The sequence below is a fragment of the Rhincodon typus genome, chromosome 23 (genome assembly GCF_021869965.1).
Source record: "Rhincodon typus isolate 14 chromosome 23, sRhiTyp1.1, whole genome shotgun sequence".
Lineage (NCBI taxonomy): Eukaryota > Metazoa > Chordata > Chondrichthyes > Orectolobiformes > Rhincodontidae > Rhincodon > Rhincodon typus.
Genome location: NC_063354.1, coordinates 451963 through 465120, shown reverse-complemented (window position 1 = coordinate 465120; position 13158 = coordinate 451963). Strand labels below are relative to the sequence as shown.

The window sequence follows — 13158 nt, the reverse complement described above, 5'->3', positions numbered from 1 at the left end:
CCCAAGAAGACTTTCCACATCAAGCAGATGTTCACCTGCACATCTGCTAATGTGGTATACTGTATCCGCTGTTCCAGATGTGGCCGCCTCTACATCGGGGAAACCAATTGGAGGCTTGGAACCGCTTTGTGGAACACCTACGCTTGGTTCATGACAAACGACTGCACCTCCCAGTCACGAACACTTCATCTCCCCCTCCCACTCCTTAGACGACATGTCCATCCTGGGCCTCCTCCAGTGCCACAACGATGCCACCCGAAGGTTGCAGGAACAGCAACTCGTATTCTGCTTGGGAACCCTGCAGCCCAATGGTATCAATGTGGACTTCACAAGCTTCAAAATCTCCCTGACCCCAACCGCATCCCAAAACATTCCAGCTCGTCCCTGCCTCCCTCCCACTTATCCCCTCCTACCAGCCTCATCCCCGCCCCCTTGATTTGTCAGTCCTCCCTGGACTGATCTATCCCATCCCTAACTCCCCACCTACACTCACCTTCACCATCCCCGCCTCTTTGACCTGTCCATCTCTCCACCTATCTACTCCTCTATCCATCTTCCATCCGCCTCCCCCTCTCTATTTATTTCAGAATCCCCTTCCCATCCCCCATTTCTCAACAGACCCAAAACGTCAGCTTTCCTGCTCCTCTGATGCTGCTTGGCCTGCTGGGTTCATCCAGCTCTACACCTTGTTATGTCAGATTCTCCAGCGTCGGCAGTTCCTACTATCCCCAACAAGAGGCCCTGTTTGGTATATTTACAACATAAAAAGAACCAGAGAGCTTCGTATTTTGAGGGATTATCAGATGGCTTTTAGAAAAGGAGCAAGGGAGGGATTAATTTCTTGATTACTGACAGAGAGAGAGTTGACACTTGGATCAATGACTACAAAAGGCACAGAGGGATTGCGAAGAGAATGTGTTTGTGATGGAGCTGCAGCATACCCACTCCCGCTCAGCTCGGAAAGATGACAAAGCCCCAAACCATACAATCAAAACCTAAATGCCTGTCTGTAGGCAGAGTGGTGACAAAAGCAGCATGCCTACAGTCACCTCTTCGCTTCATTCCAAACGGCATGAAGTCAGTCAATACCAACATTCTGGTAACTATAGGCCACAAGAAGAACTAGATATTAAAGAAACCGAAAATTAACTTTACTGAAGTCAAGAAGTAAATTTAACAAGAACACCTCCCCCACACCAGCTTAGCCCACAAAATGTACAAATTAAATTATGAGCATGAATTTACATTGTATTTGTTAGTTATTTTACTTTGCAAGTTATTTTTGCTAGGATTGCACAGTGCTACACATGTACAATACAGTATTTGAGTTTGTACATTAGTTTCTCTGGGCAAGAAAATGTCCCATGGAACCAAACTCTGGCTTTAACATGGGCCCCTATGGAAACCCATGATTCACTTAAAATCATTTAACTTAAAGTACCAATTCTCAGGAATACAGCCACAGTACTAAATGAGAACCATCTATATGTGGAAATATTTGCAGTGGGACTTGAAATTCATGAACTTCCAATCCAATTCAGAGATGAAAATTATTCACTCAACCATAGCTGACAGCAATATATACACCATCGGTTCCCTCTTGAATCATACGAAATTACTGTTAGAGGAACTAAAACCATTTTTAAATGCAACCATAGCATACAATACATAACCACACAAGTATCATGAGACACCCAGCCTAGCACTGCAGAGGTCAATCCGAAGCAAAGCCGAAATTAAATGTGTGAGAGAGAGAGAGAGCACGAGCGCTCCTTACCTAGGGTGTCCACAATCAGGTCAAGTTGTCCATTATAAACTGTGACATTCACATCGGCAAGAAGCAGCTTATCAATGATGTCGATTACTGGCCTCATGAAATCGCCTTCCATATTGGAGAAAACTTCATTAGACTGACCTGCGTGGTTTCAGACAAGACACTGGTTAAGTATAGCTTGTTCTAAAGAGAGCAAACCAGAAGCAGCATATGTACTTTACTCAGATATGATTCACAGTACTGGGTGGGTCATGGGGCAGTAGCGGGAGCAGCAAGGACACAGGAACGCAATAAGGGGGTGAACAGGGAAAAGTCACAGATGAATTCTTATATTGAACCCTTCCCTCTACCTCCTCCTCCTCTCCCGTTCCCCCCAGACAGTACCTCCCCACTTCACAAAGTCTGGGATGATTTTCAGCTTCTTTCTGATAGGCCCATTCATCAGCCAGTCTAGGCTGGTACTTTGCAGGGGGACGATGTGGCGATTGTAAAGACTGACTGCAAAAATACAAGTGAGACAGTAAGTATGAGACAGAGAGCCACAGACAGCCTGGGAGCATTTGATAAAACAAAACAACTGTTCATAGCACTTCGAGACAGGAGGACTGCAGATGCTGGTAGCTAGAGTTAATAAACATGGAGCTGAAAAAGCATAGCAGGTCAGACATCCAAGGAGCAGGGAAGAAGGATTTTGGGATGAAACATGGACTTTCCTGCTCCTTGGATGCTGTCTGACCAGCTGTGCTTTTCCAGCTCCACATTTATTGACTCTGCTCATAGCACTTCGTTCTTTCATGAGTTTACTTTGCTTGAATAATCAAGGCGCCAGATGAATCTAAGCATCAGTTCACACAGCACCATCAGTCCAAAGCCTCTCAAAAACATTTAGTCATTTCTATTTCTGAAGATCAACACAGCAACAATTTTCATCCTCCGACAGTTAAATGTTGCCTCATCGCAAGGTTAAAAAAAGTTCACCACTCAAAAAAAATCTGGATCAATTATCAATGAGGCCTATAGCCCTCCTCTGGTGCTGACTCTCTGACAGCATCCCGCTCCCTCAGTGCTGACCCTCAAATCAGAGATTTCTCTCCATGACACCCCACAGTGTCATCCTAAGTCACGTTCTATGTCACAGAAAATAATGTCCCACAAACCGCTCACCTAGTTGGGAGTTCCTCATCAGTGGCACGATTTGAGGAGAGTTGGAGTCTGTCTGTTTGGTCATTATGTTGTAAAAGTTCACTCCATCTGTATTCTATTACAGAAGCAGCCAAATGTTATACACAGTAATTACTGGCACGACTATGTCACTACTGTCCTGGGGTTGTGTGGGGCAGGGTCCATGTGCGTGCATACGTGGGGTGTGAGAGAGCGCTCTTGTGACGCAATTGGGAGAAAGTGCATTGATAATTGTACCCCACTGTTTGACATGCCATCCCAAATGTATCAACTCCCAAGGAGATGATTAATTTTCCTGACTGCGATTCAGGACAAAAACAATTCACAGTAGGTTTCGTCAGGAACAGAAAAGAAGCAATTGATTGGGGTGTGGCCTGTTTCCTTTGAGTAGAATCTCAGTGTTCAACCCCCGAAGAAAACGTGTCCAGACCTCAAATAATTATCCCAGAAAACCCACCAGGATCAGTGCTTGGGAGGTGGGGTGGGGACATTGGCTGTGAAACAGTATGCCTGTGAGAGAGAGAGAGAGAGAGAGAGTGTGAGTGAGTATGTGTGTCTGTGCCTGTGTGCATGTGTATGTGTGTTTGTATGCATGGCTGAGAGAGACAGTGTGCACGTAAGCACGTGTGTGTGTACATGAGCGAGTGCGTGTGCGCAAGAGAGTGGTGTATATACAAGTAGAGTTGAGCAACACACATGTACAATTCAGTTTGGGATCTCAGTGGATTCCTCTGGCCAGCTAACGGCAGATCCCTAGCAGAGTAGACACTTGTAACAGAAAGATCTCTCCCTCAGATACTCACTTGCTCAACAACTCTCTCTGTTACAGACCAGAGTTCAGTCGCGTGCTGAAAATCGCCAGCTTCAATCGCTGCCTGCACTCTCTCAGCATAAGAATTGACCTCAGCCAACCCCTGGTCATCAAGCAGAGACTGGAAAACACACATACATCTGAGTTTAAATACTACACACAGAGTGAAAACTTCCGGAGGACAAAGCTATATACTTACAATGCTGTACAGGTAGGGCCCCCACGACAGGACGGAATCTATAGAAACAAGGAAGTGTTTTCAGGTGATCAACATAACAGCACAATTCTGGCCACATACAAACGCATCCATCATCGAAACCCCCTGTGAAGATCCAAATACACAGCTTTTTCCTCAGGTAAGGAGCCATTCTTTGATCTGTGCTTAATGTTAAAACTATATTTTAAAACATACTTTTTAATAAAAAGCTGTTGCAATTAATGCTTTAATACTGGCACCAGCACACATCACCCGTTCCAACCCTCTCATTCCCCACAGTACAGTCCCTCTCCCATTCAATGGAAAGCTGAGAGAAGCCGTACCCAGAGGTGAGATCCAGGAATCTCCTAAAGCCACACCAGCGAAACGACACTTGATTTGATTGAGCTGGACTGCCTGTGAATGGAATCATACATCAATACCAATAGAATCCAACAGGTTTCTACTCGAGTGATATCACCATCACTAGAACAACCTCCTCCGTTTTCCCTCTCATTTATCCAGCTCCCCTTCAATGTATCAATCCTATTCCACCACCACTCCCTGTGGGAGAGAGTTCCACATTCTCCCCATTCTCTGGTCAAAGAGATTTTTCCTGAATTCACTCCCAATGGAATTTTAGTGACCATCATGTCTTGGTGGTCTGTGGTCTCCGGTCTCCCCCACTAGTGGAAATATCTTCTCCACATCTACCCTAACAACCCTTTCAAAATCTCGAAGGTCTCAATCAGGTCCATCTTCAGCTTCTCTTTACCAGAGGAAAGAGCCCAAGCCTGGTTGGCCTTTCCAGCTTTCATTTTTGTACAGAGCTTTTACACTTCACCCACTTTCACTACGTCCTTGGAATAGGACAGAGCTTTGAGACAGATCAAAATATTCCTGGTGCAATCTAATCAACGTTGTATACAAATTCAAAATAAATTTGGTTTTTTTCCATGCTATCCCTGAAGAGATTAGCTGTGTTATGTTTGAGTTTTTTTAGCGGTTTGATTAAGTTCTATTGCTACTCTGATTTGTCTGTGTTGAGCTGCAAAACCTGCTCTTCTTTCCGCAGCTTAGGAAATTTGACATGTCCTTAAGGACCCTCACCATTGAAAGCATACTGTCCGGGTGCATAACGGCCTGGTATGGCAACTGTTCTGCCCAGGATCATAAGAAATTACATTGGGTGGTGTGTACAGCCCAGACCATCCATGGACTCCATTTACACGGCTCGCTACTGCAGTAAGGCAGCCATCATCAAAGACCCATCGCATCCTGGTAATGATCTCCTATAACTTCTCTGTCAGGCAGAAGATACAGAAGCTTGAACACACACACCAACAGCTTCTTTCCGGTTGTTATCAGACTGTTGAATGGTCTGTAGCCTCAAATAATGTAACCTGCAGTGTAACCTGTATGCCTCCAAGTCTTTTTGATCTGTACATCCTTTGCTGTGATCTGCCTGAACTGCTTGTAAACAAAGCTTTTAACTGTATTTCAGTACAAGTGACAATAAAATCAATTTTTTTTTGGCTTTTACCACCTGAGGATAATGTGGGCCTTCCCCTCCTACTGCAATGTACCATCTCACACATGGTGATGTTGAAATTAATCGTAAAACAACACCTATTCTGCAACTTCACATTTAACACGTTTAGCTAATACTTGGACTAAGACACACATTTTACTGACTATGCACCATCTATGCCCGGTGACCGACTGCAGAAACCATACCCCAAGGCTGCAACACTCCATGCCCCTCACTGCAAAAATACATAAAAACTGCAGCTAAAAGTAGATTGTGCTTAGTTCAATAAGATCATAAGACAAGAGCAGAAGTAGGCCATTCAACCCATTGAGTCTATTCTGCTACTCACGGTTTATCTGATAATCCTCAACTCCACACATTTCCTCAGAACCTTCGATTCCCTGCTGAGTAAAAATCTCAGCTTTTGCATTTATTTAATGACACAGCTTCGACAGCCCTCTGCGGTACTACCCTCAGTGAGAGGAATTCCTCTCATCGATCTTAAATGGCAAACCCCTTACCCCAAGACTCCGTATGTTCCAGAATACTCCTACCTTAATCAACTCCAGAGAAATACCAGCTGCCATTTTACCACCATAGGATTCAGCGAAAATGTAGAATGGAATGTTCTGTTCAAAATAAGTTGATATTTTTGATTTCAGACTTCTGACATTGGACAAATCAGAGTGACAGACACCTCTTTTTTATTCAGTCATGGACTGTGGTTGGCCAGCATTTATTGCCCGTCCCTAGTTGCCCCTTGAGAAGGTGGTGAGCTGCAGCCTTGAACCACTGCAGTCCATGTGCTGTAGGTAGATCCACAATGCCCTTAGGGACGCAGTTTCTTAAAATGGTTAGAAATCACTCAAGTCCAATTCATGCCTAATGCAAGTTAGTCTGCCTACAGTTCATACCAGAGGTACAATGTGCTCCTAAGCAGATGCACTGAAGTACACCTGTGTAGAGTTTTTAAACTGTAGATCTAGTCTGTTCATATCTCAGGCAGAATGCACCTACATACCTGACCGAGCCTTCCATCTTAAACTGACCACTCCCATGTAACAGTCAGACAATGTTTTTCAGGAACTGTGGTATCACGTCCATGCATTCTGGGCTGAATAATGGGTGCAGGGGCTAAAGGGGATCTCCCCACTGCTTCTCATACAGCTTCAGTCATATCCACATGGGTGTGGTCTCCATGGCACTATGTTGACAAGAGCAAAAAGTTCCCAGGATGCAGCATGTTAACAAATCTTCAAAGATGGGAATGGAACTGTTAGGTGAGACTGACAGTCCTTGATGTCAAGACCACATGTGACCAAGTGTGGCATCAAGGAGCCCTGGCAAAACTGGAATCAGTGGATATCATGGCAAACTCTCCGGTGTTTGGAGTCATACCTGGCACATAGGAAGATGGTCGTGGTTGTTGGAGGTCAGTCATCTCAGCTCCAGGACATCTCTGCAGGAGTTCCTCAGGGTAGTGTCCTCGGCCCAACCACCTTCAGCTGCTTCATCAATGACCTTCCCAACACAAGGTCATAAGTGGGGATGTTCACAGATGATTGCACAATGTTCAGCACCATTCGTGACTGCTCAGATACTGAAGCAGGCCATGTTCACATGCAACAAGATCTGGACAATATCTAGGCTTGAACTGACAAGTGGCAAGTTACATTCACACCACACAAATGCCAGGCTATGACCATCACCAATTAGAGAATCTAAGCATCATCCCGTGACATTCTATGGTGTTACCATCATTGAATCACCCAACAATGTTCTTGGATTTACCGTTGACCAGAAACTCAACAGGACTTACCTTATAAACACAGTGGCTACAAGAGCAGGTCTGAGTCTGGGAATACTGTGGCAATTGACTCCCCAAAGCCTGTCCACCATCACAAGTCAGGAATGTGATGGAATAGTCCCCACTTGCCTGGATGGATGATGCCCCAACAAAACCCAAGAAGCTTGACACCATCCAGGACAAAGCAGCCCTCGATTGGCACGACATTGACAAACATCCCACTCCCTCCGTGCACCAATGCTCAGTAGTACACACAGCTGCTATCTACAAGATGCACTGCAGAAGTTCACTAAATATCCTCAGACAGCACCTTCCAAACCCACAACCACTTCCATTTAGAAGGGCAGCAGATAGATGGGAACACATCAACTTCAAGTTCCCCTCCAAGCCAGTCACCATCCTGACTTGGAAATATATTGCCGTTCCTTCACGGTCACTGGATCAAAATCATGGAATTCCCTCCTAAGGGCATTGTGGGTCAACCTAAAGCACATGGACTGCAACAATTTAAGAATGCAGCTCACCCCCATTTTGTCAAAGGGGCAACTATGGATGGGCAATAAATGCTGGCCAAGCAAACAATGCTTGTATCCCATGAATGAATTAAAAAGTTGATAAGAGTTAAAGATTAAAGGAGTGTTGAATATTTGGTTTTATGAATACAAAAACATGAGTCTCACCAAACATTTACAAGTCTCTGGTTAGGCCTCAATTCAGAGTATGACGTCCAGTTCTGCCCCAACGGGCTCTTGCAAGACCCAAGAAGTAGATCAATGAGTAGGTCAATGCTGCATAAGAACCGCTTGCTGATACTGTTGAAGACACCTCCTATCACTATGCTGACGGTTGAGAGTACACGGACAGACTGGCAATTGCCTGCTTTGGCTTTTTGCTGTTTTTGTGTACGAGGCATTCCTGTGCAATGTCCCACTGTCAGGTGGATGCCAGTGTTGTAGCAAGAACAGCTTGGCCAGAGGAGCAGCACGCTCTGGTGCCGAGGAGGTTTATCAGGATGGTATGGAGATGACGAGACATTTCTTCACCCAAAGAGTGATGAGCCTGTGGAATTCATTACCACAGGAAGTGGTTGATGCTAAAACAGAGTGGGCCAGTGAGGCGGCTGCAGTTGGTGGGGAGAGTGGGCCTTTCGCATGGCAGTGGCCTCCTGGGGGTCCTAGCAATTGGAACGATGCCTGCACCAGCGGGACTCGGGACTCTTCTTTGTTGCTTGCTTACCTTTTGGCTGTTAAATATTTTAATTCTATTTTTTGTAACTAAGTGGGTGCCAGTGAATGGCGACTTAGCGCACTTTTCGCTGTACTTATGTATTCCTATAATTAGTACATGTGACAAAATAAATAAATAAATCCAAATCTAAACGTATTCAAGAGGAGACTAGATATAGGGGTGAATGGGATCAAAGGTTATGGGGAGAAAGTAGGATTAGGGAATTGAGTTGGACGGTCAGCCACGATCGTAATGAATAGCAGAGCAGGCTCAAAGGGCCGAATGGCCTCCTCCTGCTTCTGTCTTCTATGTTTCTATGTTTTATGGAAATCAGACCTCTGTCTGGTCAATCACAAGGAAGATAACGGCCTGGTGGTATTATTATTGGACTATTAATCCAGAAACTCGGCTAGTATTTTGGGGACAAATCTCACTATGACAGATGATGGAATTTGAATTCAAAAGAAAAATCTTGAATTGAAAGTCTAATGATTAGGATTATTTTCTATTATCAGGAAAAGCCCATCTGGTTCACTCATGGCCTTTCAGGAAGGAAGTTACCATCCTTACCTGGTCTGGCCTACATGTGACTCCAGACCCACAGCAATGTGGTTGACTCTCCAGTGAGGGGTGGCCTAGCCAGCAATACCCACATCCTGTGAATAACTTTTTAAAAAAATCTTTAATTTCAGTCATAGGAAGTGAGGCTCACTGGAGAGGCCAATATTTATTATCCATCAGCCTGGTACCAGATGTTTGATGTTTTAACTCATTGTACTTCCCTTGGTGAATCACTGGCAGGGCCTATCTGCTCGTTCTTTACGAAGTCTCCGTGGGACAGGGATGTTAGAATCAGGTACGTTTTGACATCTCTTTTACCCCGAGGATCCCTCCCCCTCCCACCCCTTCTTCCCAACCTAGCCCTCCCTGATATCTCCCAAAAACATGGAGTCTCTGAATGGGATGGTATTCCTAGATGTATAGCTCAGTTCCAGATGGTACTTGCTACTTGGTTACATTGAGTGGTAAAATTGACCTTGTGCTCTTCAGAGTTGAGAATATTAGAGTCATCATTGGGACATTCTAAATTCTGTGGGGTTTTGATAATGTAAATGAGAGAAGATGAATTTCCTGTTTAAGTGGGGAATGGTAGCCAGAGCACGTAGGTTTAGAATAATTAACTAAAGAATAGAGAGGCTAGGGGAATTCACAAGGAAGTAATTAAGATTTGCAATGAATAAGCTGAAAGGGTGGTGGCAGCATGGAACACAGGGGCTTTCAAATTGAAGAGAATTGAGTTGCAGGGTTACAGCCAAAGAGGCAAGCTGGGTTCGAGGGGAGAGACCCCGAGAGTGGGAAGTGGAGTAGGAAATGAAAACAGATCAAACCAGGAAAGACAACGATCCACACAAGGAACCGATTGGGTATCTTGGAACCACTCCGGATGTTTAGTCCCCGCTCACTGGGGCAAAATTTATAGCCAAAGACAACATTTCCACAACAGAAACCATAGTGACATTACCTGGAATTCTGGCTTCATGTTGAAGAATTCCTTCAGCAGAACCATCATGTCTGTTACAATCATGGAGAGGTCTTTGGCGAATGCTTTAGCATCAGTGGTGTAACTGTACCCAGTACCCACGGGATTATCTACAAACAGCAAACTGGCAGCTGTCACCTGTCACAGGAGAAGGGACAAGAGGACAGGATTTTAAAAGCTAGCCTAATGGCAACCACATAACCTTTGTGTTGTAAAAACCCATCTGGTTCACTAATATCCTTCAGGGAAGGGAATCTGCCAACCTTACCCAGTCTGATCTGTATGATTCCAGACTCACAGCAAGGGGGTTAACTCTTAATTGCCCTCCAAAAAGTGATTCACGAAGCCACTTGGTTCAAGGGCAATAAACACCAGCCTTGCCATCTCACAAAAGAATACTCACAGGTCAGGCATGGCCAGGGAGGTGGCACACTGCCTGCGACATGAACAGCATACACTCTAACCTAAAGATGGAAAATCAAATACTGGGGGTTAAACTTAGTCAGGGTGTAGTCAAGGATTGCGCTCAGGAGCATTCCTTGCAGAAGCTCAGAGCAGAAAAAGTACTTTTTCCACCCTCAGGCGACTGTGTGGAGTTTGCACATTCTCCCCGTGTCTGCGTGGGTCAGAGTCCAAAGATGTGCAGGTTAGGGTGGATTAGCCGTGCTGAATTATCCACAGTAGTCAGGGATGTGTAGATTAGGGGAATGGGTCTTGTTGGGATGCTCCAAGGGTCGGTGTGGACTTGTTGGGCCGAAGGCCCTATTTCCACACTGTAGGGATTCTATGATGATGATTCTGAAACAAAACAGAAGGAGTGGAGGAGACCTGGTTGGAGCATCCTTCTCTGCCACCATCTTGTCCCTTGTTCTAAATAGTAAGATGTTTTGCTACAGTTGTGCAGAGTGTAAGTGAAGCCAGCCCTGGAGCACTGTGCATTGTTTTATTCTCCTATTTAAGAACGGATGTAAACATTTTTGAATCAACTCAGTAGGTTCACTCACCTGATAGCCCCATCATACCAGGTATCTTATGAGAAGCTGGAGCTGACCTCATTGAAATTTAGATTGTGATCTTATTGAAAATACAAGATCCTGAGGGGACCTAGCAGGGTGCAAGCTGAAAGAATGCTTCCCCTTATAGAAGAGACTAGAACTAGGGGCACAGTGTGAAAATAAGGGGTCTTCCGTTCGAGAAGAAGGTGAGGAAAATGTATTTCCTCCCAGTGGGTCACCCTACCCCCACAGAGCACTGGCAGCTGGACCACTGAATACGTTTAAGGCAAATTCCTTCAATAGTCAGGAATCTGCAGTTATTAGCTGGATGCAAAGTGGAGCGGAGGCCAAAGCTGGATCAGCCATGAACTTGCTGAAAGGCAGAAGAGGCTGGATGGGGAGAATGGCCAGCCCTGCTTCTAATTCAGAAACAAAAACAGAAATTGCTAGAAAAGCTCAGCAGGTCTGGCATCATCTGTGAAAAGAAAGCAGAGTTAATGTTTCGCGTCAAGTGACCCTTCCTCAGAAGGATGGTCATTCACGTGTTTATTGGCATCAGGAACAAACAGTGAAGGGACCATGAATGAGGTAAAGATAGTGAACCGATTAATTTGTCCATTTTGAAAACAAACCTTACCCACGAGTTGTTCCTGGGATTCAAATCGGTGTTGAGGGGGCCAATTTCTTTAAAGTTTCCAAATCCACAGCCAGAGGCTCCTGGGCCACCCTTTACAGGGACAGGGATAGAACAGAGAGCACAAATAAACCAGAGATGTTTCCCTACACAGCCCCAATCTCTCACCAATCCCTCCTGTCCCATTTTAAACACAGCTCCCCCTGCCACCAATTCACCTCCCAACCCCCCACAAGTCACGTCCCCACAAACACCCCCAGCCCCCCTTCCCCTAAATAACACCACCCTTCTCCCCAAACTCCCACTCACCACCCCCACCAACCCTGGCACTGGCACTGGCCACGGCCCCAGCCCCCAGCCCCCAGCCCCCAGCCCCCAGCCCCCACTCCCCTGCCCCCACTCCCCTCCCCCCACTCCCCTCTGCTTGCCCCCTCCCATTACCCCTGTTCCCATACCCCCCCCCAACCAGTCCTTAGTTGGGAAGCAGTGTTACCTGTAGCCACATAACGAGAGGCAAGGCGGTGAAGTTTTCAGTTGGACTGTTTGCGTAGTAAAGCCACCAGAACATGTTAGCATCCTGACGGATGGAGACATATCCCCAAGCCTCTTTCCCAGGCTCTGGGGCACTGCCAGCTGTGTACAGAGACAGAACGACAACTAATGGAATGGCCACTCAGACTGTGAGATACTCCCAGGGGCTGTGGGTGGGGTGGAGTGTGTTTGAGGGGTGGGGGGGGGGGGTTAGTTGGGGGAATGAGGAAGTGAGAACGTGTCTGTGATTTATTGAGGCGGCTCTCCCTTTCCCTACCTCCCTACCTCCCGACCCCTCTCATTCCCCCCCGCCCCCCGGGGCACTGGAGCCGGGATGAGTTTGGGTGGGGGGGGGGGGGGGGGCGGAAGATGGGGAAGTGAATGTAAAAGTATTTGTTGTCCCGAGCGGATCCTTTTGGAAATCAGGGACAGTTCTGCAGCCGGGACACACCCAATAACCCCGACCCAGAGCAGGGTCAGGGGGCCTGGAGACAGGAGCATCCCGACGGTGGGGAATCCCATTCACACTGACCTGCCACAGCGGATCCCAACAACAGCAGCACCGCCGCTCCGAGCCTCCCCATGCTGGAGATCATGTGACCCAGACCACGCCCTTTCCTCTGGCCCCGCCCCCGCCCCCTGCCCCAAACCCCGCCCCTGTCCTATATTCCACCCCGCCCCCTGTCCCAGACCCCTCCCCCTGGCCCCAGCCCCTCCCCTGCCACAACCCAAACCCCCGGCCTAAACCCCTCCCCCTTCCCGTATCCCTTCCCCAACCCATACCCAACTCCCTGTCCCAATCCCCACCCCCTGCCACAAACCCCACCCTCTGTCCCAAACCCCTCCCCCTGTCCCAAAACCCTGCCCAAACCCCACCCACTCACCCAAACCCCTCCCCCTGTCCCAATCCCCACCCCCTGCCACAAACCC

At 46.7% G+C, this 13158-nt stretch overlaps 2 protein-coding genes across 2 annotated transcripts in view; both read right to left on the bottom strand.

The window, feature by feature from the left end:
* scpep1 (serine carboxypeptidase 1) overlaps positions 1 to 12847 on the bottom strand; it is a 24412-nt gene extending 11565 nt beyond the window's left edge. Inside the window, exons 1-11 of the mRNA XM_048610826.1 lie at positions 12761 to 12847; positions 12191 to 12330; positions 11701 to 11790; positions 10051 to 10206; positions 6049 to 6123; positions 4308 to 4380; positions 3967 to 4004; positions 3760 to 3888; positions 2939 to 3032; positions 2159 to 2272; positions 1778 to 1915 (exon numbers count right to left, since the gene is read on the bottom strand). Of these exons, the coding sequence (XP_048466783.1) occupies positions 1778 to 1915; positions 2159 to 2272; positions 2939 to 3032; positions 3760 to 3888; positions 3967 to 4004; positions 4308 to 4380; positions 6049 to 6123; positions 10051 to 10206; positions 11701 to 11790; positions 12191 to 12330; positions 12761 to 12824 (1111 nt within the window). The 5' untranslated portion in view covers positions 12825 to 12847. The remainder of the gene's footprint in view (positions 1 to 1777; positions 1916 to 2158; positions 2273 to 2938; positions 3033 to 3759; positions 3889 to 3966; positions 4005 to 4307; positions 4381 to 6048; positions 6124 to 10050; positions 10207 to 11700; positions 11791 to 12190; positions 12331 to 12760) is intronic.
* The window catches only part of LOC109922057 (E3 ubiquitin/ISG15 ligase TRIM25), a 66048-nt gene that overhangs the window by 43847 nt on the left and 9043 nt on the right, over positions 1 to 13158 (bottom strand). The gene's annotated exons all lie outside the window — the stretch shown is intronic.